Genomic DNA, 22,051 nt, shown 5'->3' with positions numbered 1-22,051 from the left:
ACTGAATCTATTCCTCACCTCTACTGTATAATGGTAAGGGATTTGATTTAGGTCATATCTGAATGGTCTAGTTGTTTCCCTTACTTTCTTCAGTTTAACCCTGAATTTTGCAATTCGGAGTTCATGATCTGAGCCACAGTCAGTTGCAGGTCTTGTTTTGCTGACTGTATAGAGCTGCTTCACCTTCAGCTGCAAAGAATATAATCAGTCTGATTTCAGTATTGATCGTCTGTGATGGTCCTGAAGATTACCCAGCTAATAAACAGTACAATCAGGGGTCAGACCCAAGTCTGTGCTCTTGACCGTCAAGCTTCGCAGATAAGGATTTGGATGTTCCTGCAACAGCGAAACGGAGGCCTGAAGCGGGGAAAGTCCGAGGCACACCAGGCTCTGGCCCTGCTGACCTTCTGCATCTCTCCCCCATCCTCCACCGAGGTGTGATCTGTCCTCCACGCACAGGAAGAGAGACCCCAGACTCCAGGGTGCCTTGCACTCTCTAACCAAAATCACGCTGGCTCGGTGTAGTCCTGGCAAGCGAGGTATTTGGTGGCCACTCTTGCCCCAGTTCTTTGGGTTCCCCTGGTCAGATTGGTGTCTGGGGTTCATTTCAGGCGGAGGAGAGGGCCAGATGGCTGAAGTGGTTGTGAGCTACACTGGACTAACTGCCTGCCCCAGGCTGGACCCAGCACTCGTCTTCTGCCTCTGATCCCGAGATAGATCACAAGCTTGAGATAATTGTTTCTATAAACAATTCAAGAGCACACAAAGCATAGTGTGTGTCTTCCTCCTTGCCCCTTATTGCAGAAAATTTCATATTCTCCTGTTCTTTTTTTTTTTTAAGTATAATTAAAAACAAATTTTTTTGTTCATTTGTTTTTTGGCTGTGCTACATGTGGGATCTTAGTTCCCCAACCAGGGATCGAACCCGTGGCCCCTGCAGTGGAAGGGCAGGAAGCTTGGAGTCCTGACCACCGGACCACCAGGGAATTCCCCCCATTCTTATTTAATGAAGTGCGAATTTGTGGAGGGGGCTGCAGAGGAGGCAGGGATGGCAGGTGTGGGGCAGGAGCACAGCTTTCCTGTGGAGTGGGTCCCCACCTGGACGTGACCTCATGCCCATGGTCCCCCCCACAGTCTCTTCTCTGGTGGGGGCAGGGGCTGTCCTGTGGCTGAGTCTCCCCTCTCCCAGCAGGGGGTTCACCTGTGGGTGAACAGCCCTGCAGACCACCTGGGTGCGTGCTTCTGAAAAATGGGCTTCATGGGGCTCTGATTCCCGTGTCCAGGAGGAAGTAAAGAAATAGCTTTAGGAAATTAGCTGTCTTATAAAAGCAGTGTCAGCCTGTTAAAAAAAAAAAGAGTAGGAAAAAGTCATCTCTCATTCTGCCATCACAGGAGATAGTCATGAACACAGGGCACTTGTTCTTTCTCTTTCTTAACTGGGTTTTGGGTTCTGTGCATGTGTTCTCAAGTAGGTGAGCTCATTTTGTATATACAGATTTGCATTCTGCTTATTTAGTATAGCGAGCAGCAGGGAGCAGTTTTCTCTCATTCTATAGTTTTAGGCTTTTTGTTTTATTTTTAATTTTTATCAATATGGTAATGGTTCAGAAAGCCAGATAGTATACTCTTTATATATGTATATATATTTTTAATTGAAAAAAATTTTCTGGCCATGTTGCGTGGCATGTGGGATCTTAGTTCCCTGACTAGGGTTTGAACTTGCACCCCCTGCATTGGAAGCCCAGTGTCTTAACCACTGGACTGCCAAGAAGTCCCAGATAGTGCTCTTGGGCTTATAATGAGCAGGGCAGCCCTGTCCCTGGTTCTTCTTGTCCTGTTGTGACAGCCACATTCAACTCCTAACTCGTTCCTTGGAGGTTGACTTTTCTACTCCAAATAACTTTTTTATTGCTTTTTAAAAAAAGTTTTTGAGGTTCAGATATCTCTTGACTTCCTAATGTGGAAAGTTAAGGCCCAAGGGTCTTATACCTCTGTGCCCAATTTTCCCCTCCTCTCAAAATACTTACCATCCATTTTGGGTAAATTACTATGACTGTGTAAATATTTTTCACAGCTGAACCACATATGATTACACTGAGTACATAGTTTTCATAAACATAATTTTAACTCTATGATTTCTAAGTATTCATTTATGTATTTGCCATTATATGACCATAAAAAATGTTTTCACACTAAACCTTTTAGGATTTTTCACTTTATAAAATTCCCACCCCCTTAAAATTTTTTTTACTTATTTATGTGGCTGCGCTTAGTTGTGCCTTGTGGGATTTAGTTCCCTGACCAGGGATAGACCCCAGGCCCCCTGCATTAGGAGTGTGCAGTCGTAGCCACTGGACCACCAGGGAAGTCCCTATTTAGAATTTTTCTTAAACTGCATTTCTAGAAGTTCAAACTGCTGAGACATGAGAAGGAATTTCTTTCTTTTAACTAGAGAATGTCACACATTTGGTAAATGATAAAATACAGTAATTTCCAGCATACTGCTTGATGAATTTTTACCTATGTTTGTGCTACGAACCACCTCCCTGATCCAGTCAAGATACAGAATGTTTCCATTAGTCAAAAGGTTCCTCATGCACCTTCTCAGTCACTTCCCGCATCTCCCTCCCCTCCCCAGCGTGCACACACCACTGGCATCTCCGCCCTGGCAGAAGAGCCATGGGTCTCACTTCTGTCACCATCAGTCTGTCAGTTAGCTCTGGCTCTTGAAGAACACAAGTGAGTGTTCTGAAGGCTCTTCGTGCACAGGCAGGGCATCACTTTGGGTGACATGGCTTCTAGGCCACTCACTCCCTTCCAGGGCCACAATCCAAAGTTACCTGTGACTCTGGCCTTGGCTCCTTTGGGGCAGTAGGCAGCTGTTTGTTGCTCAGGCCTGTAGAGGCATAAATGGACCTGGGGCCGGGGGGTTTATTGTAGAGGTGGGTGGAGGCGGGGCAATGGACCAGGCCAGGGGTGGGAAGCAGAGCTTGGCGGGTGGACTTCAGTGAAATGCTTGTTTGACCAGGCCCAGCCACAGCCGCAGCCCCAGCCCCAGCCACAACCCCAGCCGCCATCATCCAACAAACGTCCCAGCAACAGCACGCCGCCCCCGACGCAGCTTAGCAAGATCAAGTACTCAGGGGGCCCCCAGATTGTCAAGAAGGAGCGAAGACAGAGCTCCTCCCGCTTCAACCTCAGCAAGAACCGGGAGCTGCAGAAGCTTCCTGCCCTGAAAGGTACTCGGGGAAGGTCAGGGGGGCTGGGGATCAGGCCAAGGGGACAGTGGGCATCGGCAGAATGGCAGTTTGCGGGTATTTGGGGGGTGGACATTCTAGAGAATGTGAGGGGGGTTGTGCTGGGGTGCCAGGGGAGCAGGGTGGCAGCAGGAAGACGGAGGGGAAGGCCCTGCGAGGCGAGCAGGGCAGGTCAGTGAAGGACCATGGAGGAGACCTGACTGTGGCCCCCTCCCCGCCCCAGACTCGCCCACCCAGGAGCGGGAGGAGCTGTTTATCCAGAAGCTGCGCCAGTGCTGCGTCCTCTTCGACTTCGTGTCAGACCCACTCAGTGACCTCAAATTCAAGGAGGTGAAGCGGGCAGGACTGAACGAAATGGTGGAGTACATCACCCACAGCCGCGATGTCGTCACTGAGGCCATTTACCCTGAGGCCGTCACCATGGTGGGCACTGGGGAAGGGGAAGGCAGGCGGGGCAGGGGCCCCGGAGGAGCCAGACGGAGCTCTCACCTGGGCCCTCTCTACCCCTCAGTTTTCAGTGAACCTCTTTCGGACGCTGCCACCTTCATCGAATCCCACCGGGGCTGAGTTTGACCCTGAGGAAGATGAGCCCACCCTGGAGGCCGCCTGGCCGCATCTCCAGGTACCAGGGCAAGGAGGGGGCCGGGGCCTAGCTGTGGGCAGTGGGGTGCTCTGAGCCCCGCAGCAAGGGGGCGCTCCCAGTCCTGGGGGAATGCCCCTAAGTGATATTCCTTTCCCCCCCGCAGCTCGTCTATGAGTTTTTCTTACGTTTCCTCGAGTCTCCTGACTTCCAGCCAAACATAGCCAAGAAATACATTGACCAAAAGTTTGTCCTTGCTGTGAGTCCTTGAGGTTCCTGCCTTCCCCTCCCTCCAGTCCATGAACTCTAGCCCCTCGTCCCGACTCATCCCAGCTGCTCCTGCTGAATATCGGTACTGTATTAGGGTTCAGCTGTGTCTACTGCAAACTGACTCGGGGGTCTAAACAAACCTGTGTTCATAGAAGCTTCCAGCATAATGGAAGAAAACACAAAAGCAGCAGAGTTACTGCTCACTGCCCCCCCCCATCCCCCAATGGGGTATGCAGGGTGCATACCCAGACATCACCGGGGGGAGAGCAGTAGCATAGAATCACTGTGCCCAGGGGCTTGGCCCCACGTGCCCTCTTTTACCTCAGAACCTCTGGGCTTCCCCTGGCCAGTACCCAGGTCACCCCAGCCCCGGCCTTCCCCCAGCTCCGGCCTCACTGCCGTCTCTCCTCCTGCCTGCTCCCAGCTCCTGGACCTGTTTGACAGTGAGGACCCTCGAGAGCGGGACTTCCTCAAGACCATCTTGCATCGCATCTATGGCAAGTTTTTGGGGCTCCGGGCTTATATCCGTAGGCAGATCAACCACATCTTCTACAGGTGAGGCCAGGAGCCGGGGCTCAGGAGCAAAGCAAGCCCCCCACTAAGGTGGAAGTGGGAGAAGGGCGGTAGGCGGGACTTGCAGAAGGGCGGAGGGGTATCGGGGGTTATCAAGAGAGCCTCTGTTCCTCCCTCAGGTTCATCTACGAGACGGAGCATCACAATGGGATTGCCGAGCTCCTGGAGATTCTGGGCAGGTGAGAGGTGGGGCGGGGGCACACAGGTCTGGACAAGGTCGGGCAGGGGTAACAGGTGCCTTAAGATTGGACATGGCCCTTTGGTCCTAACAACCCTCCTTTCCCTCCCAGCATCATCAATGGCTTTGCCTTGCCCCTGAAGGAAGAGCACAAAATGTTCCTGATCCGGGTCCTTCTTCCCCTTCACAAGGTCAAGTCCCTGAGTGTCTACCACCCTCAGGTAAGCTGCCTTCCTCCTGGGGTTTGCTGGCTCTGGGGGCAGAGAAAAGAGGGAGGGGGACTCATGCCTCCCCTTCTGTCCTGAGGTCTGGTCTCTGTTACCGACCTCTGTGACCTTCTGAGCCCTGACGTCATCTCCTTTCTCCCTCAACCTCCCACAGCTGGCATACTGCGTGGTGCAGTTCCTAGAGAAGGAGAGCAGCCTCACTGAGCCGGTAACTACCCCTTAGGCCCAGGTCTACCTCTCCCCGTCATCAGTCCTTGCCAGTGGGTACCTTTTGAGCAGCGCCAGAAGCAGGTTCCCAGGAGGGGTGTAACCCAACAGGGGACATGGTTTCCTCTCTGAAGGAGCACCCAGATCCAAGCTGGAGAAATAGCAGCACTCAGCCAAGGCCACCCAAGCTGTGCCCACCAGGGTCGGTGGGGAGAGGGCAGGAAGGCTTCCTGGAGAAGCAGGCAGGGGTTGAGGGAGAGTTTTATTCCAAGTCCTCCTCTCCTCGCAGGTGATTGTAGGCCTCCTCAAGTTCTGGCCCAAGACCCACAGCCCCAAGGAAGTGATGTTTCTGAATGAGCTAGAGGAGATCCTGGACGTCATTGAGCCTTCAGAGTTCAGCAAAGTGATGGAGCCTCTCTTCCGCCAGCTTGCCAAGTGTGTCTCCAGCCCCCATTTCCAGGTGAGACCCAGGCCCAGAAAATCCCAGCCCTGGCCTCCCAGAAAACGGAGGCAGGGCTTCAGCCTAGTGAGCCATGTCGCGACTGAGTCCCACCGGTCCCCACCAGGTGGCGGAGCGTGCCCTCTATTACTGGAACAATGAATACATCATGAGCCTGATAAGTGACAACGCCGCCCGAGTCCTCCCCATCATGTTCCCTGCACTCTACAGGAACTCCAAGAGCCACTGGAACAAGTAGGGAACTGGGGTGGCGCTGGGCAGTGAGGATCTGGTTTTGGAATATGGGGATGGACTCAAGAGCCAGTGGTCTCACCTGGTCCCTCAGCAAGCCAGGGCTGGTGCCCACTGTATATTAACAGGGCCTTGAGGGACTGACGGGGGAGAAAAGATACCCACATGGGAGATCTGTGCCACCCAGCACCAGATTAGTGGCCTCTATCACATCTCTTCTTGAGGTCAGATATTCTGCAGCTTTGGAGAGTTAATTCTATGTTGTGAGAAGCTGATGTGATCCTCTTAGAATGTATTAAATCCCAGCGTTGTAAAAAAGCTTTCCTGCTAAAAGCAAGTGTGCTGGGAGGCCACTAGTGCTGGGTGGAAGAATGAGAAGTAATGGGAAAGAGTGGGCTCTTGGAGTGTGGGGTTCAGGCAAGGATGGACAGGCAGACCCATATTTGTAAAGGGCCTGAATGCCAGTCTCAAGTCACATGATCTGTCCAGAGCAATGAGCTTATAGCTGCAGAGGCTGATGGGATGGGAGGAGTCTGCTGGAAAGCTCTCAGCAGAGATGCCTCGTGGGAGAATGAACTGAGGCCCTGGCACAGTAATGGTAGTGCCTTCTCTAATCTACCTCATCTTTCTTCCTGGCCGCAGGACAATCCACGGGCTGATCTACAATGCCCTGAAGCTGTTTATGGAGATGAATCAGAAGCTGTTTGATGACTGTACACAACAGTACAAGGCTGAGAAGCAGAAGTGAGTCTCTCCTTGGGGGGTGTTCATCTTCCACACCAGCCCCCGTGCTTCTCTCTCAAGCCCATCCAAATCCTGTCTTTGCTCCCTCTCTAGGGGCAGGTTTCGCATGAAGGAGAGAGAAGAGATGTGGCAAAAGATTGAGGAGCTGGCCCGACTTAATCCCCAGGTGAGCTGGTTCTGCCATCGCTCTGCACCGAGAGGTCCCCGCTGGGGGTGGGGGAGGGACAGGGCCACACACCACCCGGGTGGCTCTGACCACTTGTCCGCCTCCTTTCCTCCCAGTATCCCATGTTCCGAGCACCTCCCCCTCTGCCTCCCGTGTACTCAATGGAGACCGAGACCCCCACGGCAGAGGACATCCAGCTTCTGAAGAGGACAGTGGAGACAGAGGCCGTGCAGGTAGGAGCAGGGAGCACAAAGACAAGACAGCCCTGGGAGGGAGAGGAGGCCGGAGCTGCAGAGCTGGGGACTAAGGGGAGGAAGATGGTGGGGGGACTCGGTCGTCACCCCCCGCCCTCTGCACATGCACACACAGATGCTGAAGGACATCAAGAAGGAGAAAGTGCTGCTCCGGCGGAAGTCCGAGCTGCCCCAGGATGTGTACACCATCAAGGCGCTGGAGGCGCACAAGCGGGCCGAAGAGTTCCTAACTGCCAGCCAGGAGGCCCTCTGACCTCCTCGCCTCCTGCCGCAGGGCAATGGCCCACTCGGCCCTGGGACACTGCCCCAGCCCTCCACCCTCTGCTCCCCACTGGCTGACTTGGGGCAAGGCAGGGCCTCTCTGCTCTGGGGAGGGGGGGATGCAGCCCTAGAAGCAGGGGCACCCAGAGAGTGGCCCCTCTTCTCCCCCAGAGGTGTTCATGCCTCCCTGCGCCTAGTTCAGACAGGCTGGGCACGGCGGTGCTCTGCACCCTGACAGTGACGTGGGGATGCCTGGCCCCCTACTGCTCCTCACCCCACAGCTACCTGAGGCTGCTCTGAGAAATACACACAGAAATAACACGCTCCTCTCCCCTTCGGCCCCAGGTGCCCCCTCCTCGTCTCCCTCCCCTGCAAGCCTGTAGGGGGCAGCAGGAGACGATTCTCACCAAAGTTCTGTCAAGCCCCACTGGCCCCTGGAGTGAATTAGCCAGAGGGGAGCCAACCCCCAACGGCCCAAATAGGCCCCCAGTCCCAGAGGTGTGCAGGCTGATGGGGCTGCATTATTTCCTCTTACCCCTTGCCTGACCAAGACAACATGGGAGGGCAAAAGGAGAAAAGCATAGGCTCTGGACCACAGCTGATGAATAGAAGGCCCAAAGGGACTGAGAGAAGGGGATGAACAGATGCCCAACCCTATGGCCCCTCTCCGGTGAGCAGCGACCCTGGGATCACTGACATGGAAGGGACCACCCCGGGGCTGACTGCTTTCTTGTGCTGTTGGTCCCCAAAGCCAAGAAGAAGGAAGCAGGGAGCAGTGCTCCAAGCATGGCTCCCCCCAACACCTATTTATTTCCTTGTTTATGTTGATGCTGGGCAGGTCCTCATTTGTCCCTTTCAGGTACCTTGGAGGGGTGAGGGGCTGGGGAGGGCCAGACCCAGGTTCCAAGGGCACAGGCAGTGCAGCTTTTGGCTGTGTACATAGGGTGCTTTATTCTCCACAGAATGATACATGCTAAGGTGGGTTGGGCTTGGGCTGATGTCCCCATATGTACAGAACTGAATAAAGTGGGTCTCTGAGAAGAAGTCTGATTTGCCTTGATGTGGAGGAGGGCTGGGGAGGATGGAGATGGATGTGACAACCAGGGTATGTTCAGTCCTGTGCTGGTTCTGGCCTGGAATGCAAGGAGTTACAGCAGCTCTCAGGGTGGTCACTTCCAGGCAGGGGCAGCCTGCCGGGCTTGGAGGGCCTTCTGTACCACATCTTCCCACTGGGCATCTGATATCTCGCGAGCCCAGGCAGGAACCCCTGGCGCAGGCAGGCTTATGCCAGCCATCGTCCTTTTCACCAGCTCTACATGTTCTGAAATCACAGGCAGAGACCCGTTAGTGGGTAGGAACGATGGGACCAGCTCCCCTCCCCATTCGTTGAATTAACTCAGAGATTCTGGACTAGTAAGGTCACTCAATCTGTCCAGTTATTCCTAAGGAAGCCTGCCCATCCTGCCAGTCTAGAAAGAATAGCATTTCACCTGGATTCTGCAGTCTGCAAAATCTTAAGATTACAAACTATTCTTTTAGGAGCAGGATGTTCCTCTGGGACTTCCCTCTATTGGCATTAACCAGTCCCCTTCTTCCATAATTATGCCAGAGTAAAAGAATGATCTCTCTTACCTGGGTCCATGGGAATAGAGCTGTGGTTGTTCAATGCTGTAGCTCCCTGCTCATCTTCGTCCTCACTTTCTAGTGGTGGGTCCGGCAAATGAAGCCCCAGGGCCTGCAGAATCCGAGAAGACAGTTCAGGGTCAGTTCTTCAGGGACTCCTGCTCCATTTGCTCAGAAACAATGCCTCCCCCACATACCTGGATCCGATCCTGGATATCAGCAACTACATCTTCTCCATCCCCCACTGGTGCCAGTTCCACCTCCTCTTGTTCAGGATCTTGGTTCAGAGGCTGGTAGGAGTAGCCAGCTGGTCCTGCCCCTGTTTCCTCTTGTTCTTCCTCTGGTTCCTCACTGCTCCAATCCCCAGTGCCTTCCGTGGGGCCCTGATGTGGCCCGAGTTCCTCAGTCTGATTGGGGAAGATACGTTCAGGACCCATGGTGTCGCCCCCTAGAACTACTGCTGCCATCGGGCAGGGGCTGCAAGAACAGGGAGGCAGGAGAACACGGATCGGATGAAATTAAATCCACCTTCAGCCTCTCAACCAGCTCCTGGTGGTCTCCTGCTAAAGTCGACAAACATTTAAAAGCCTCGAGTTTCCTGCACTCCATACCACCCAGCCTGTCCTGGCCCCTCACCTCTTAAAACCACTCTTATTCCTAATCGAGGCCCACCTGCCTTTCTCTGCCAATTCTTAAATAGCAGCCCAACCGGAGGCCATGCCACCTCTCAAAAGACACCCCTTCGAGAACCCCCCTCGCCCCAATCCACTTAGGAACAAGTCTCCAAACAAGATACCCGCCCCCTCTCTCCCCTCCAAGGGCTTCCCTCTGTACCGCCTGACAAACGCCCTTCGGGCCCCTGGGGGTCCCTTCAAATGGCCCGAGTTGCGGAGTTCCCCACCCGCCCCACCGATTCTCCGCAGGGGTGTTTCCGCGCGCCTTACCCGCTCAGAGCCCGCGACCCAACCCGCACCTTCACTTCCGGCGAGGCAGGACGTGCGGGGGGGCGGGGAGGGTGCCCATACCTCCAGCCCCGCCCCACGCTCGTGATTGACGGGAACTTGGACGAAGAGCCCGCCCCTTGCTCCGCCTCCACCACCTTCTCCCAGACCCAGGACTACATTACCCAGTAAAGCCCGGGATCTTTGACACGTATTGCGCAGCATCTCCTCCGGCCCCTGCCCATTCTTCGGCAGCTCCAGGCCCACCGGAATCCCGTGGACTACAAGTCCCGGTACGCTTCGAGCACTCAGCTCGGACTGCACGTGCGCATCCAGCTGCCCGCCGGAAGGACACAGCCTGGCTGTGTTTATCTCGTTGGGGACGGAGTCGTCGGTTGGCGCGCAACGGGTTCTAGGCTGCAGGCAGCGCGAGGACCCGCGGCCCCGCCCCGGCCCGGCCTGGCAGGTAGCCCGGGGTGGGCTGAGGGACAAAGAAATTTGTAGGGGCTGGAGACGCCCCCATCTAGCGCTGGGGTCTTGAGGGAGGGGCCTGAGTGCTGCGGTGGGGGCTGGGAGCGAGCTGGGGGATGACGGGAAAGGAAAGTGTTAATGGGGAGAGAAGGGCTCGGGGAGGGTGGTGAGGAACCGGATGGGGATACCTGGTAGCTGGAAGAGGCCCTGAAGGAAATTGGAAGAAGATCGGGTTATGAAGGGAACAGGGAGGCTGAGGATAATGGAAGAAAAGGGCGGGGGTGTCTGGCGTTGTGGGGGAGGGGAGGTTGGGATGACTGGAAGGCGACAGGGATAGCGTCATATACAGGGAGGAATATCTCAGGCGGAAAGGGGTCAGTGAATATTGGCTTTTTTTTCCCCCCCTTAGTGGAAGAGCAAAAATGAAGGGCTGTCACGGTGGAGCTTGGAGCTGTGGGGGAAGGAAGAAGGGGAAAAAGGCAGAGCTCTCAGGAGATCAAGAAGGGCCAGAAACTGGGAATGAAAACTGCACGAGAATAGGCAGGGGGAGGGGGCAGGTTCATGAGGCGATTGAAGATGCTTGAGAATGCGGCAGTGATGGAGGATGGGAGAGACCGGGAATAAGAGGAGCCTCTGAGACCCTGGGGGCTTGTTCTCCCTGAGCTTGAGTTGTTTTTTTGGAGGAGAAGCCATGGGGAAAAACCTCCACCTTTGCACGGAATTGCTTCTCTCTTGCCCTCTGAATGCTCTACCTTGATCTAGCTGAAGGGGAAGGTGGAGTCTATAAGGGAAGATGAAGGTCTCCCATTCTTAAGCCCTGTCAACCTCCTTCCTATGTGTCCCTATAAGCTCAGATCCAAGAGCTTTTGGATTGAGGACAGGAGTAATGAAGTGAGAGTGGTTTCCTGCTGGGGCTATTTCAGGTTTGGCAGAGTAGCTATTTAAAGCATGGGGTTGGGGTTTGAGGGAGGTTGGGTAGGGGTGGAGGACTGGCAAGCCAGCTGAAGCCCATATGTCTTTCTTATGAGGGGCCGCCATACTTGAGCTTTTTGTGTGCCTGAGGTTCTGCCTGGCGCTTCTCTCTGCCAGGGCTTCTTGAACAGGGAGAGATGGTCCACCCAAACCTATCAGGTGCCTGCCAATGAAGGCAGTACTGGCAATAGGAGACCTGCCTGATAGAGCCTTCAAATATACCCATTATCACTAGGTTGGCGGGTTGTCTTTAAGAGACCATGACCTCTCATGCCTGGGTCTTTTTCTTGTCCTGGCCAAGGGCATTTTTGCTTTCCTTTCCCTTTCCATTGCACACCCCTACCCATCTCCCCTTTCAGGGACCTGAGTAGGAGAAGAACTGCTGGAAAACAGCTTGTTCTTTATCCAGTGGGCAGGTTGGGCAAACGGCAAGAGGAGAAAATGCCTCCTCCCCACCCCCACGCCTCAGTCTCCAGCAGACACATACCTTTCTGGCTTAAGTTCTTGGCAGGATACCAGGTACAGCTGTCAAAGGGACTCCTCGTGCCCATGAGGGGCCCCGGGTGACCCCGATGACAACTGCTTAGCTTGACAAGCGCCCCCAAAGAGGGGCTAGCCATCCATGGAGGTCCCTGTCCTGGATCGATCCCACCCCATCCTGGATCGAGGGACCATTCCACTCTAAAAGCCTAAAAGCTTTTCTGCGTGGAGGCACTCGTGCCAGCTTTCAATGGACAGTCTGGGGCTGGCTGGGCTATTAATAACTCTGAGTATTTTGAGATCTCTCTCCCCACCTCAGAGAGCACAGAGATTCTTAGAGAGGTGGCAGTAAGCAGAGCAGGGCCAGAGAGACAAGAGAACTCACTGACCTGGGAAGGGGGCTTGGAGCTTGGGCCAGCCAGGGACAGGGTACAGCCTCTGTGGGGAGGGGTTGACCATACTGAGCCCTAGTTCAGCAGTCTGAGCTGGTAGGCAGGTCAGAGTGGCCCCACCCTTTGCTGTTGGAGAACACAGGGCCAGGGCTAGCTCCCTGACCTCGGCGGCTCCCCTGGGGCAGAGCCAGCCACCTGAGCTGCAGAGGGGTGGTGTGGGAGGGCCACCAGGGTGACACTTACAGGCAAGGGCTAGTCCGGGGCAGAGTCACGGTGAGCCAGGCAAAGGCCCCGCCTGAGGAGCCCGTGGCCCCAACTTGTGTGCAGGTAGCAGAGGCAGCAGGCCGTGCCGGGGGGGCATGTTGCTGTAACCAGAGGCCCAGGGGATGTTACGGTGGACAGTGCACCTGGAGGGCGGGCCCCGCAGGGTGAACCATGCTGCAGTGGCCGTGGGGCACCGGGTGTACTCCTTCGGGGGTTACTGCTCAGGCGAAGACTATGAGACGCTGCGTCAGATTGATGTGCACATTTTCAACGCAGGTAAGCGAATTCGGGGACTGTCCCTGGGTACCTGCATCAGGGAGGGCAGTGGGCAGTGGGTGGCTGAGTGAGGTTTGATTGTGGTCCCCATGGCCAAAGAGGGTGGGGGAAACCAACGTGGTTGGGGAAAAGGTGGATGGCCTGAAGGGAGGTGCCCAGGGCTGAGCAGAGCTGTGCCCACAGTGTCCTTACGTTGGACGAAGCTGCCCCCGGTGAGGCCCGCCGCCCGCGGGCAGGCTCCCGTGGTACCCTACATGCGGTATGGACACTCAACCGTCCTCATCGATGACACAGTCTTCCTTTGGGGCGGGCGGAATGACACCGAAGGGGCCTGCAATGTGCTCTATGCCTTTGACGTCAGTGAGTATGGGTCTCAGTGGCTGTGTTCTGCCAGATGGTGCCTCGGGGGGCCTGGGAAGGGTGTGTGCTGAGGGGGTGGGAGTAAGGTGCCCCGGAGTCTAGGAGGGAGTGTCAGCTTGCTTACTGGGCCCGCCCTCTGCCCTCTTCAGATACTCACAAGTGGTCAACACCCCGAGTGTCAGGAACGGTTCCTGGGGCCCGGGATGGACATTCGGCTTGTGTCCTGGGCAAGACCATGTACATTTTTGGGGGCTACGAGCAGCTGGTAGGTCTGGAAGCAATCAGAGGTTTAGGGTGGGAATGAGGAGGAAGAAGGGGAATTGAAGGTGGTGGAATGGGAGGCTTTGGTTTGCTTGCAGGTTCTGAGGTGAGGGGCTAGGAGGGTTGGGGAGTGACCCCTGCCCCTCTCTTTTATTCTTTCCTTCACTTCCTTTTTTGTCCCTGTCAGGCCGACTGCTTTTCCAATGACATCCACAAACTGGATACCAGCACCATGACATGGACCCTGATCTGTACAAAGGTCTGCCCATTTTCCTCTCTTCCAGACACCCATCCTCAATTTAAGAAACCATAGGGAGCTCAGACTGAAAGCTGACCCTCTCTCCATGCCATCTTTGCTCCTGCCCAGGGCAACCCTGCACGCTGGAGGGACTTCCACTCGGCCACAATGCTGGGCAGTCACATGTATGTCTTTGGGGGCCGGGCCGACCGTTTCGGGCCATTCCATTCCAACAATGAGATTTACTGCAACCGCATTCGTGTGTTTGACACGAGGACCGAGGCCTGGCTGGACTGTCCACCCACCCCAGTGCTACCTGAGGGGCGCCGGAGCCACTCAGCCTGTGAGTGTCTGTTAGGTCTCTGCTGAGTCCCTGTTCCCCTGCATCGTTCCCACACTATTGACACACCTCTCTGCTTCCAGTTGGCTACAACGGGGAGCTGTACATTTTTGGTGGCTATAACGCAAGGCTGAACCGGCACTTCCATGACCTCTGGAAGTTTAACCCTGGTAAAGAGCACTGCCTTTAAGAGGGAAGGAACAGGGTGCCATGGAGGTGGGATGTAAAAGGAAAGCATAATTCTGAGTAGGTGAGGGGTGCAGTGGAGAGGATATCTGGACGAGCAGGTACTGAACCTCCATTTAAACTTCTCTTCAGTGTCGTTTACTTGGAAGAAGATTGAACCTAAGGGGAAGGGGCCATGTCCCCGCCGGCGCCAGTGCTGCTGTATTGTTGGTGACAAGATTGTCCTCTTTGGGGGCACCAGGTCAGGAGGAGAGAAGGGAGGGCCGGAGCCCTTAGGAGTCAAATGACTCCCACGGGAGACATTTGAGCAAGAGAGTTTCGTCATTTCCCTGTTTGATCCTACAGTCCATCTCCAGAGGAAGGCCTAGGAGATGAATTCGACCTCATAGATCATTCTGACTTACACATTTTGGACTTTAGTAAGTACACTTATTCCCAAAGTGCTTCTGCCATCAGGGTCCCTGTCTTTGGATGGTGATATCCAGGACGGGACCCTTTCCTTGGCTTTGACCATCTCCCTCTCCCGTAACTCCTCCTTTAAAGGCCCTAGTCTGAAGACTCTGTGCAAACTGGCTGTGATTCAGTACAACCTGGACCAGTCCTGTTTGCCCCATGACATCAGGTACAGTGAATGGTGGGAAGGGAGGGATTAGTTGAGGATGAATAGGCAGCACAGACATGACCTGATTGACTCAGTCTAAGTGTGGAGGAGAGAGAAGATTTTGTTCTGTAGTCTACTTGTAGAGAGGGTGCTGGAAGGAAATACAATAAAACTGTCAACTGGATACATGATAGCGGGGAAAAAAAAATCCAGTCTTCAAACCAAGCTCAGAAGCATCACTTCCTGAGACCTGAGCTTATACAATTATTTCTGTTAATGTGCTGAAAAAGTTTGATTAAATCTTAGAACCGAAGAAAAAAGACAAGTTAGGAGTCTCTGGATCACATTAATTCCAGAAATAAGGGCAGTTTTTTCTAGCCACTTTTCTTTGAATTCGTAGGTCTAAAATCAAGCGCAAGAAGCTACTTTGTATATAATTGTACTCTTATGGATCATTCTGTGACACTTTCCTCTCCTTGTATCAGTTCAGCTTAATTCCTCTTGCTGAGGTTCTGTGTGTTCAGTATTCAGTATTGATACTCAGGTGATAGAGGATACAGGCTGAACAGGTGGGTCCCAGGTTGGCCCAGGAGTAACACATGTCTCAAGTGCTTAATACCAAGTAGACTGCAGCCTTGGTATAAGGAGGTACTTGGTGAAATTTTGTAGAATGACTATTGTCAAAAAGAGAGGAACTGAATTTTAATATGGTGGGGTGGGTGGGTGGGGGATTTAAGAGGATGGGAGTTGAGAACAAAACCCGGCATTCCTGGTGGGAGGAGGGGCTTCCTGGTTGGATCTGAGTAGAGGAGGAAAGGTAGGTTGGGAAGTTTCATTGAGATGTATACACAGATGGTTTTCTCCAGGTGTTGGGCATAAGATTATTGATATGTAAACAAAAACAGGAAGTCCACAGGAGCTTGCAGGTGGATGAGTGGGTGATGCGTGGGACCTGATTGTTAAACCTAACAGGGCTGTAAGGAAGAGGTGGCTGTGGGTGGCTGAGCTTTAGAGAGCTGAAGGGACTGGTGTGTTCATTGCTGTTTGAGCAATTCTGGATTTGGGGGCGGAGGCTCCCCCTTCTCTCCTTTCTGCCTGTCAATTTTGGCCTTCCAGGTGGGAGCTGAATGCCATGACCACCAACAGCAATATCAGTCGCCCCATCGTCTCCTCCCACGGGTAGGAGGATGTCTCTGCCACCTTCCTTCCTGAGCCTGCTGTTGTCTTCACTGCCCCTGCCCATCTCTTCCCCCGCCTGCCCCTTTGGACCTTGGACTTGGTATACCTCCGCGTGGAGTTGTTGGACTAGAGGTGTTTTCTGTGCTGTGAACTTAGTGGGGAGCTGTAGCAGGAAGGGTTAGGTCCCTTCCTCCTTGGGCCGAGGGCCCCTTCCCCTTGGTGCTCTGTCCCATTCACCTCCCTCCAACTGCTCCTGGGTTCTGCTCTGCCCCAGGTCAGCCACAGGCTGCTGGGAAGTGACGGGAATGGGAAGGAGGGAGAAGCAAGCAGTGTGTGAGCCTCAGGAGCTTCCCCTCCCCACTCCCTTTTCCACCTGTTCCCCTCTGCTTGAGCCATGGGCATTGATTGCGAGCTGAGAGGAGCTGCAGCTGTTGGCATGAAATCTCCTTCTCCCTGACCTGGGGAGGCGAGGACCAGCAGATAATCCCATCCTTCCTTGAGCTGTTGCTGTACCCTGACACTAAGCCAGCTCAAATTTTATACAAATGAATTAAAAATCTCCAAACGTGTGGTCTCTTTTTTTGTGGAATACGACAGAGATGGCAGGAGTTTACAGTGGGGGCAGGGTGCTGAGGCTCTGGCTTCTCAGGCAAGAGCATTAGGAAACCAAATACCATCACGACCTGGCCGGAGTTTCTCCGGTGTGGAGTGCACCGCCTTGCGACGAAAACGTGGCGACGTTCTGTCGACGGGTGGCCGATTTCCGCCCAGAGAGGGTACCCCGGCCGCCCACCAGCAACCCGCTCGGCCCCGCCCAGGGGTGGGCGGGATCTGCGCTGCTGACACCCAGCCTTCCGGAAGGGGCGGGGCGGAAGCCTGGGTGGCGGAAGTAACGCCATTAGTCTTCGATACGCCGCTGAAGCCATGCCGAGAGCAAGCTACCGTGGAGGGGCGGTTGCAGGGCCTCCCAGCAGGGCTCAGGAGGACGGGAGCCTGCAGAATGGTGAGGGCACGGTGCCGGGATGAGGGGAAGCGCTGAGGGCCGGGAGAGGGGCTCCGTGTCTGATGCGGGCTCACCCCGAGACTGCCAAGTTGTCTAAAAGACGCAGACACCGGGAGCGCCCCCCAACGCCCTAGAAAGTGGGGAGTGAGAGGATACTTACTGAGTTAGGACACCTTGAGCAGTTTTTTTAAAGGGCAAAGAGGGTTTTTCGCAGGAGGAAAACTTAAGTTCCAAAGCAGAGTCAGAAGGGCATTGAATATTGGGGAAGACAGGTGAAGATTCAACAAATTTCGCCACTATTGAATATCTATTGTACGCAGGCACAGTTCTAGATGCTGGAGATACAACAGTGAGTAAAGCACCCCAAAACTGCTCTCATGAAGCTTACTTTTTGGGGGTTAAAGAAAGGCACGGAGACCTAAGGAATTGCATATTTTTAAAGGCTAAGTTTTATGGTATGTGAATTCTACAGTTTTGAGAAAGGTGATAAGAGCTTTGAAGAGAAAACGGGAGGGGTTATGGTGTTAAGTAATCACAGAAGGCCTCACTGAATAGGTGGTGGCATTTGAGAAACCCTGCGAAGGATATAAGGGAGCAAGCAATACAGCTGGTGAAAGTGTTACAGGCAGAGGCCAAGTCAGGTGCAGAGGAACTGAGATGGAAATATACTTGCTTGCTTAGGAACCGCTTGGAGGCCAGTTGACTGGAGAGGAGTAGGAAAGAGATAGTAGAAGAGGAGATCAGAGACAAAATGCAGTAGGTCACATGGGATCTTCAGGCTATTACAAACCCAAAGCTTTTACTCTTGAGTTAAATGGAAGCCATTGGGGAGTACGGAGTCTGGAGAAAATGATCTAAAAAATATGTATGTGGAAATGAGGTGGGAGCGATAAGATCAATTTGCCTCTCTTTTTGGAAAGAGAAAGCTACTTTATTATTTAAAGAAGTCAAAGTGAAAACTTCATGTCTCTAGTAGTTTCCTTCCTTTTTTAAAAAACAGTTTTTATTGGAGTATAGTTGATTTACAATACTCTGTTAGTTTTAGGGGTACAGCAAAGTGAATCAGTTATACGTATATCCACTTTTCTGGATTCTTTTCTGTATGGGTCATTACAGAGTACTGACAAGCGTTCCCCTGTGCTATACAGTTGGTCCTTATTCGCTCTCTCTTTTCTATGTAATAGTGTATATATGTCAATCCCAGTCTGCCAATTTACCCCCTAATCCCAGATTTGCCTTTTAGGCCTCTCTCCCACGTTCAGTGAACATGAACTTGGGCAAACTCCGAGAAACAGAGACAGGGAGGCCTGGCATGCTGCAACCCATGGGGTTGTAAAGAGTCAGACACGACTTAGCGGCTGAACACCAACAACTAGAGGCTGAAGTTGAGAGATAGCTTTGAAAGCAGTGAGACTGGTGGTTGGGCGAGCAGTAAGGAGGCTAGAGCACCAAGTGAGGTGAGATGCTGAGCGTAAACTGAACCAGAATAAAGGTAGCTGAGCAACGAACGGAGACAGAGGTCTTTGTGGGAAAACCTGTGAGAGAGAAATTTAAAAGAGAAGGGGAAAACGAAGAGACTGTGGGTTAGTCCATCTCCAGCCTTACATGTATAGCTTCCTTAGCAAGGTGAGGCCCCAGATAGCTGGAATAGTTGGGGCGTTAGGTGTCAGTGGAGCACCATTACAACCTGTGTTGCCTGGAGCCTGCAGCGATCGGTCTAAAGGGTCACTTACCTAAGGAAAGAGAATGGGGTGATATCTGCAGCAGTGGCAGATGCTGAGCTGAGTTGCAGTCCCCCCACCCCCGCTTCCTTTCACAGACACATCTCACATGTCATTCGAGGAGCTGTTGGAACTGCAGAGCCAAGTGGGGACTAAAGCCTACAAACAACTGGTTACAGGAAGCAGCACTAAGAAGCAGAGTTGTAGACCACCTGTCCAAAAAGCATGTGTTGCAGATAAGCACAGGTGAGGAGCAAGGCCTTTCCCGGGGGGTTGGAGGGAAAGACACCTACTTGAGTAGGTGTCTGCTTTCTTGGGTGGCAGGTGGGAGGCCTTTAACGAGACTGGCGTTCCCTTGACCTGTCCTTCACTTTTTCCATAGGCCTCTGGAAATGTCAGCCAAGGTCCGGGTGCCATTTTTGCGTCAGGTTGTCCCCATCAGTAAGAAGGTGAGGCGGAGGCAGTGAGCATTTTCTCAGGGAAAGGAGACAGAACGGTTCTCTTATATTCTCTGTTCTCTCCAAAGGTAGCCCGGGACCCCCGCTTTGATGATCTGTCAGGGGAGTATAATCCTGAGGTGTTCGATAAAACATATCAATTCCTAGATGACATCCGAGCCAGAGAGAAAGAGGTGAGTAGCATGAGGCTGGTTTGTGGGGATTCCAGGAGGGACTAGAGCTCAGGTTAGAGAAGCAGAGGGGAGCAGGGCGAATCAGATTGCTAGTTGTGTGATCATTGGCAAAATACTTAACCTCTTTTCAATTCAGTTTCCTTATCACGAAAAGCTAATAGTTCCATTTCATAGTGTTACTGTGAGTTAACGTATGTGAACCTCTTAGAATGATGCTTGGCACAAAGTTTCAGGTAACATTTACAGAACGTTAACCATCATACTCATTTTCCAATATGGAGCTGGTGAAAAAGCAGCTGAAGAAGCGCCGTTCAGGGGAGGAGCATGAGAAGCTACAGCACCTGCTTCAGCGAATGGTGAGAAGGTCAGAGTATGGGGCGGGAGGTGATTCACAGTCCCTGCCGTTCACCTGTCTCACTCCTCTCATCTCGGCTCCACAGGAGCAGCAAGAAATGGCCCAGAAGGAACGAAAGCGGCAGCAGGAGCTGCGCCTGGCCCTGAAGCAGGAGCGGCGGGCTCAGGCCCAGCAGGGCCATCGGCCATACTTCCTGAAGAAATGTGAGTGGGGCACAGCTACGACCCACGAGACACAGGGACAGAGATTGGGTAGCCATAGTGATGGATGCTGTGTTAGGGGTTCCTGGAGCTGCCTAAGGGAGGCATGAAGGCTGGATCCCATGGTAACTTAGAGGAAAGTAGAAATAGTAGTAATAGGGAGTCATTGTTTGTAACCATTCTCATATCCCTGATGAGACTGTGGGCAGAGAGTGTCACTTATCTTTATCACGCCCCCTCATATGTTGGGTTGGGCACAGAGAAGGACCTCATGGTTGGTTGAATTGAGAAAGGGTGGAGTTGTGGAAGTCAGTTTGCTTTTACACACCAGTGAACCCCTGATGAGTCACATATCTCTGCGTAGTGGTTAAGAGTTACTGACCTGGGGCAAGGGGAGGCAGGGAGACTTCATCCTTTGCTTACTGATTTTCTTTCTCCTTGCCCTCTAGCTGAGCAGCGCCAGTTGGTCCTGGCTGAGAAGTTTAAGGAGCTGAAACGAAGCAAGAAGCTAGGGAGCTTCTTGAGTCGAAAGAGGCGCCGAAATGCAGGCAAGGACAGACGACATCTCCCTTTGAGCAAAGAGTAGTAAGCATCCATGCTCAGCTCTGCTGCTGCCCCAGTGAGAAGTGCATCTGTGGGGACACCTTTGGGCTTGGCCTGTTCTTGTTCTTTCCCATTCAACGGTAAGGTCACAGCTGCCTTGGAACTCGCCTGGCCCAGAGATGACTCGAAGCCTCTTGGACTGCCTAAGAGCTGAAAAGGAAGAGCAGCTGAGCCTTCTGCCATGCTGCACTTTGTCTGCTTGGATCTGGGTCATTGTCCTCGTGTCCTCCTCCCATCCTTGCCTTAATGATTCTGATACAGAAGGAAAAGAACCTTGAGGCTGGTTGAAGGCCAGAGTCTGAGTGGCTCCCAGGACTGCGACTTCACGCAGGAACCAGTTCATAAACACTCCCGTGTCTCATCTTTTTATCGTGCTGCTTTTGTAGGTGGCCTAGAACTACTGTTTCAGGGACCATATGTGGGTAGACAGTAAACCTAAACCTCCTACAAAGTGGGAGGTCAGATCAGAGGCCCTTCCTCCTTCAGGCCAACAGATGACACCATCATTCAAAGAGGGACCCAATCCCACAACTCATCTTCTTAGGTTTGGTTTTAGATGCAAAGGGAGGTAGGAGGTGGGGACAGAAAGTATCCCTGGTGATAGGTAAGCGCAGCTGGTTCTCAGTACTGTTTGGGTGGAGAATTCATACTGCCTGTGGACTGGAGTATCTTCACGCTACAGTTCAGTTTAAAGTGGTCTCTGGTTGGGAGTACCTCCAGGTATACCTGGCAGAAGCAAATGCATTCCTCTCTTTTTTAAAAATATCTACTTATTTTGGTTGTGCTGGGTCTTAGTTGCGGTTCACAGGGTCTTTGTTTCAGCGTGCAGATTCTTAGTTGCAATATGCAGAATCTAGTTTCCTGGTCAGGTTGAACTTGGGAGAGTGGAGTCTTAGCCCCTGGATCACCAGGGAATTCCCAAAATGCATTTCTCTCTTGAGGATTGTACTTTAAACCCAGGCTTCAAGGAATTCCTTCAGATAAAATTTCAAGGCATACGAGCTTATAGTGAAAACAAGCACAAAAGGAAAAAAAAAAAAGGATAAGCAAGAGTCATTAGGAACAACAGGCAACAGAATCAGACCAGCAAAGTCTGAGATGTTGGAAATGTAAAATACAAAAATATAAAATGTCTTATTTATGTTTAAAGAAGAGCTATGACTGATGAAAAAATGTATCAGGACAAAATTGGTTTGATTAAAGTTTTTTGTTTAATGAAAAATACACTGACATTAGAAACTTCATGGTTTAGCAGCAGGTTAGGCACACCTAGAAAGGAAGATGAAATGGAAGTAGATGTGAAGAAGCCACACAGATGGAGCCCAGGGACAGAGAAATGGAAACTAGGGAAAAGACATCAAAGAAGTTGGAGGATAGAGTGAGGAGGTGTGACACAAATCAAGAGTTCCAGAAGAAGAGAGGGTGATTTTCTATAGTTGATAACCTGTAAATCCTAAGAATCAGTAAGATCAGTTAATCACAGACAGTGGAGGCTGGGAACCTAGATAAATCACAGGACCTACAGGCCATGGGAAGGATTGACATC

General features: G+C 52.7%; 3 protein-coding genes across 4 annotated transcripts in view; 2 read left to right on the top strand and 1 right to left on the bottom strand.

Moving 5' to 3' along the window:
* PPP2R5D (protein phosphatase 2 regulatory subunit B'delta) overlaps positions 1 to 16,561 on the top strand; it is a 31,073-nt gene extending 14,512 nt beyond the window's left edge. The window contains exons 3-19 of the mRNA XM_052648898.1: positions 3,029 to 3,239; positions 3,481 to 3,680; positions 3,769 to 3,879; positions 4,004 to 4,096; positions 4,532 to 4,662; positions 4,800 to 4,859; positions 4,971 to 5,079; positions 5,240 to 5,293; positions 5,582 to 5,752; positions 5,859 to 5,986; positions 6,626 to 6,727; positions 6,821 to 6,893; positions 7,010 to 7,126; positions 7,263 to 7,369; positions 14,558 to 14,631; positions 14,756 to 14,834; positions 15,930 to 16,561. Of these exons, the coding sequence (XP_052504858.1) occupies positions 3,029 to 3,239; positions 3,481 to 3,680; positions 3,769 to 3,879; positions 4,004 to 4,096; positions 4,532 to 4,662; positions 4,800 to 4,859; positions 4,971 to 5,079; positions 5,240 to 5,293; positions 5,582 to 5,752; positions 5,859 to 5,986; positions 6,626 to 6,727; positions 6,821 to 6,893; positions 7,010 to 7,126; positions 7,263 to 7,369; positions 14,558 to 14,631; positions 14,756 to 14,834; positions 15,930 to 15,996 (1,887 nt within the window). The 3' untranslated portion in view covers positions 15,997 to 16,561. The remainder of the gene's footprint in view (positions 1 to 3,028; positions 3,240 to 3,480; positions 3,681 to 3,768; positions 3,880 to 4,003; positions 4,097 to 4,531; positions 4,663 to 4,799; positions 4,860 to 4,970; positions 5,080 to 5,239; positions 5,294 to 5,581; positions 5,753 to 5,858; positions 5,987 to 6,625; positions 6,728 to 6,820; positions 6,894 to 7,009; positions 7,127 to 7,262; positions 7,370 to 14,557; positions 14,632 to 14,755; positions 14,835 to 15,929) is intronic.
* Positions 8,319 to 10,073, bottom strand: MEA1 (male-enhanced antigen 1). Its single transcript, XM_052648901.1, has 4 exons — positions 9,976 to 10,073; positions 9,229 to 9,508; positions 9,041 to 9,143; positions 8,319 to 8,729 (listed from the first exon to the last, which is right to left on the bottom strand). The coding sequence occupies exons 2-4, from the start codon at positions 9,496 to 9,498 to the stop codon at positions 8,578 to 8,580; spliced, it is 525 nt and encodes a 174-aa protein (XP_052504861.1). The 5' UTR covers positions 9,499 to 9,508; positions 9,976 to 10,073; the 3' UTR covers positions 8,319 to 8,577.
* Positions 16,562 to 16,894: 333 nt separating the features above from the next.
* RRP36 (ribosomal RNA processing 36) lies at positions 16,895 to 21,654 on the top strand. Of its 2 annotated transcripts, XM_052648900.1 has the most exons (7): positions 16,895 to 16,995; positions 18,815 to 18,962; positions 19,099 to 19,165; positions 19,243 to 19,347; positions 19,629 to 19,703; positions 19,788 to 19,905; positions 20,352 to 21,654. In XM_052648900.1, the coding sequence occupies exons 1-7, from the start codon at positions 16,917 to 16,919 to the stop codon at positions 20,486 to 20,488; spliced, it is 729 nt and encodes a 242-aa protein (XP_052504860.1). In that variant the 5' UTR covers positions 16,895 to 16,916; the 3' UTR covers positions 20,489 to 21,654. The 2 variants fall into 2 exon arrangements, with proteins under 2 accessions (XP_052504860.1, XP_052504859.1); XM_052648899.1 differs by having other exon boundaries at positions 19,629 to 19,905.
* Positions 21,655 to 22,051: the final 397 nt, after the last annotated feature.

The sequence above is a fragment of the Budorcas taxicolor genome, chromosome 11 (genome assembly GCF_023091745.1).
Source record: "Budorcas taxicolor isolate Tak-1 chromosome 11, Takin1.1, whole genome shotgun sequence".
NCBI classification, from domain to species: Eukaryota; Metazoa; Chordata; class Mammalia; order Artiodactyla; family Bovidae; genus Budorcas; species Budorcas taxicolor.
Note: the sequence above shows the minus strand (reverse complement) of the source record. Positions and strands in the feature narration are given on the sequence as shown.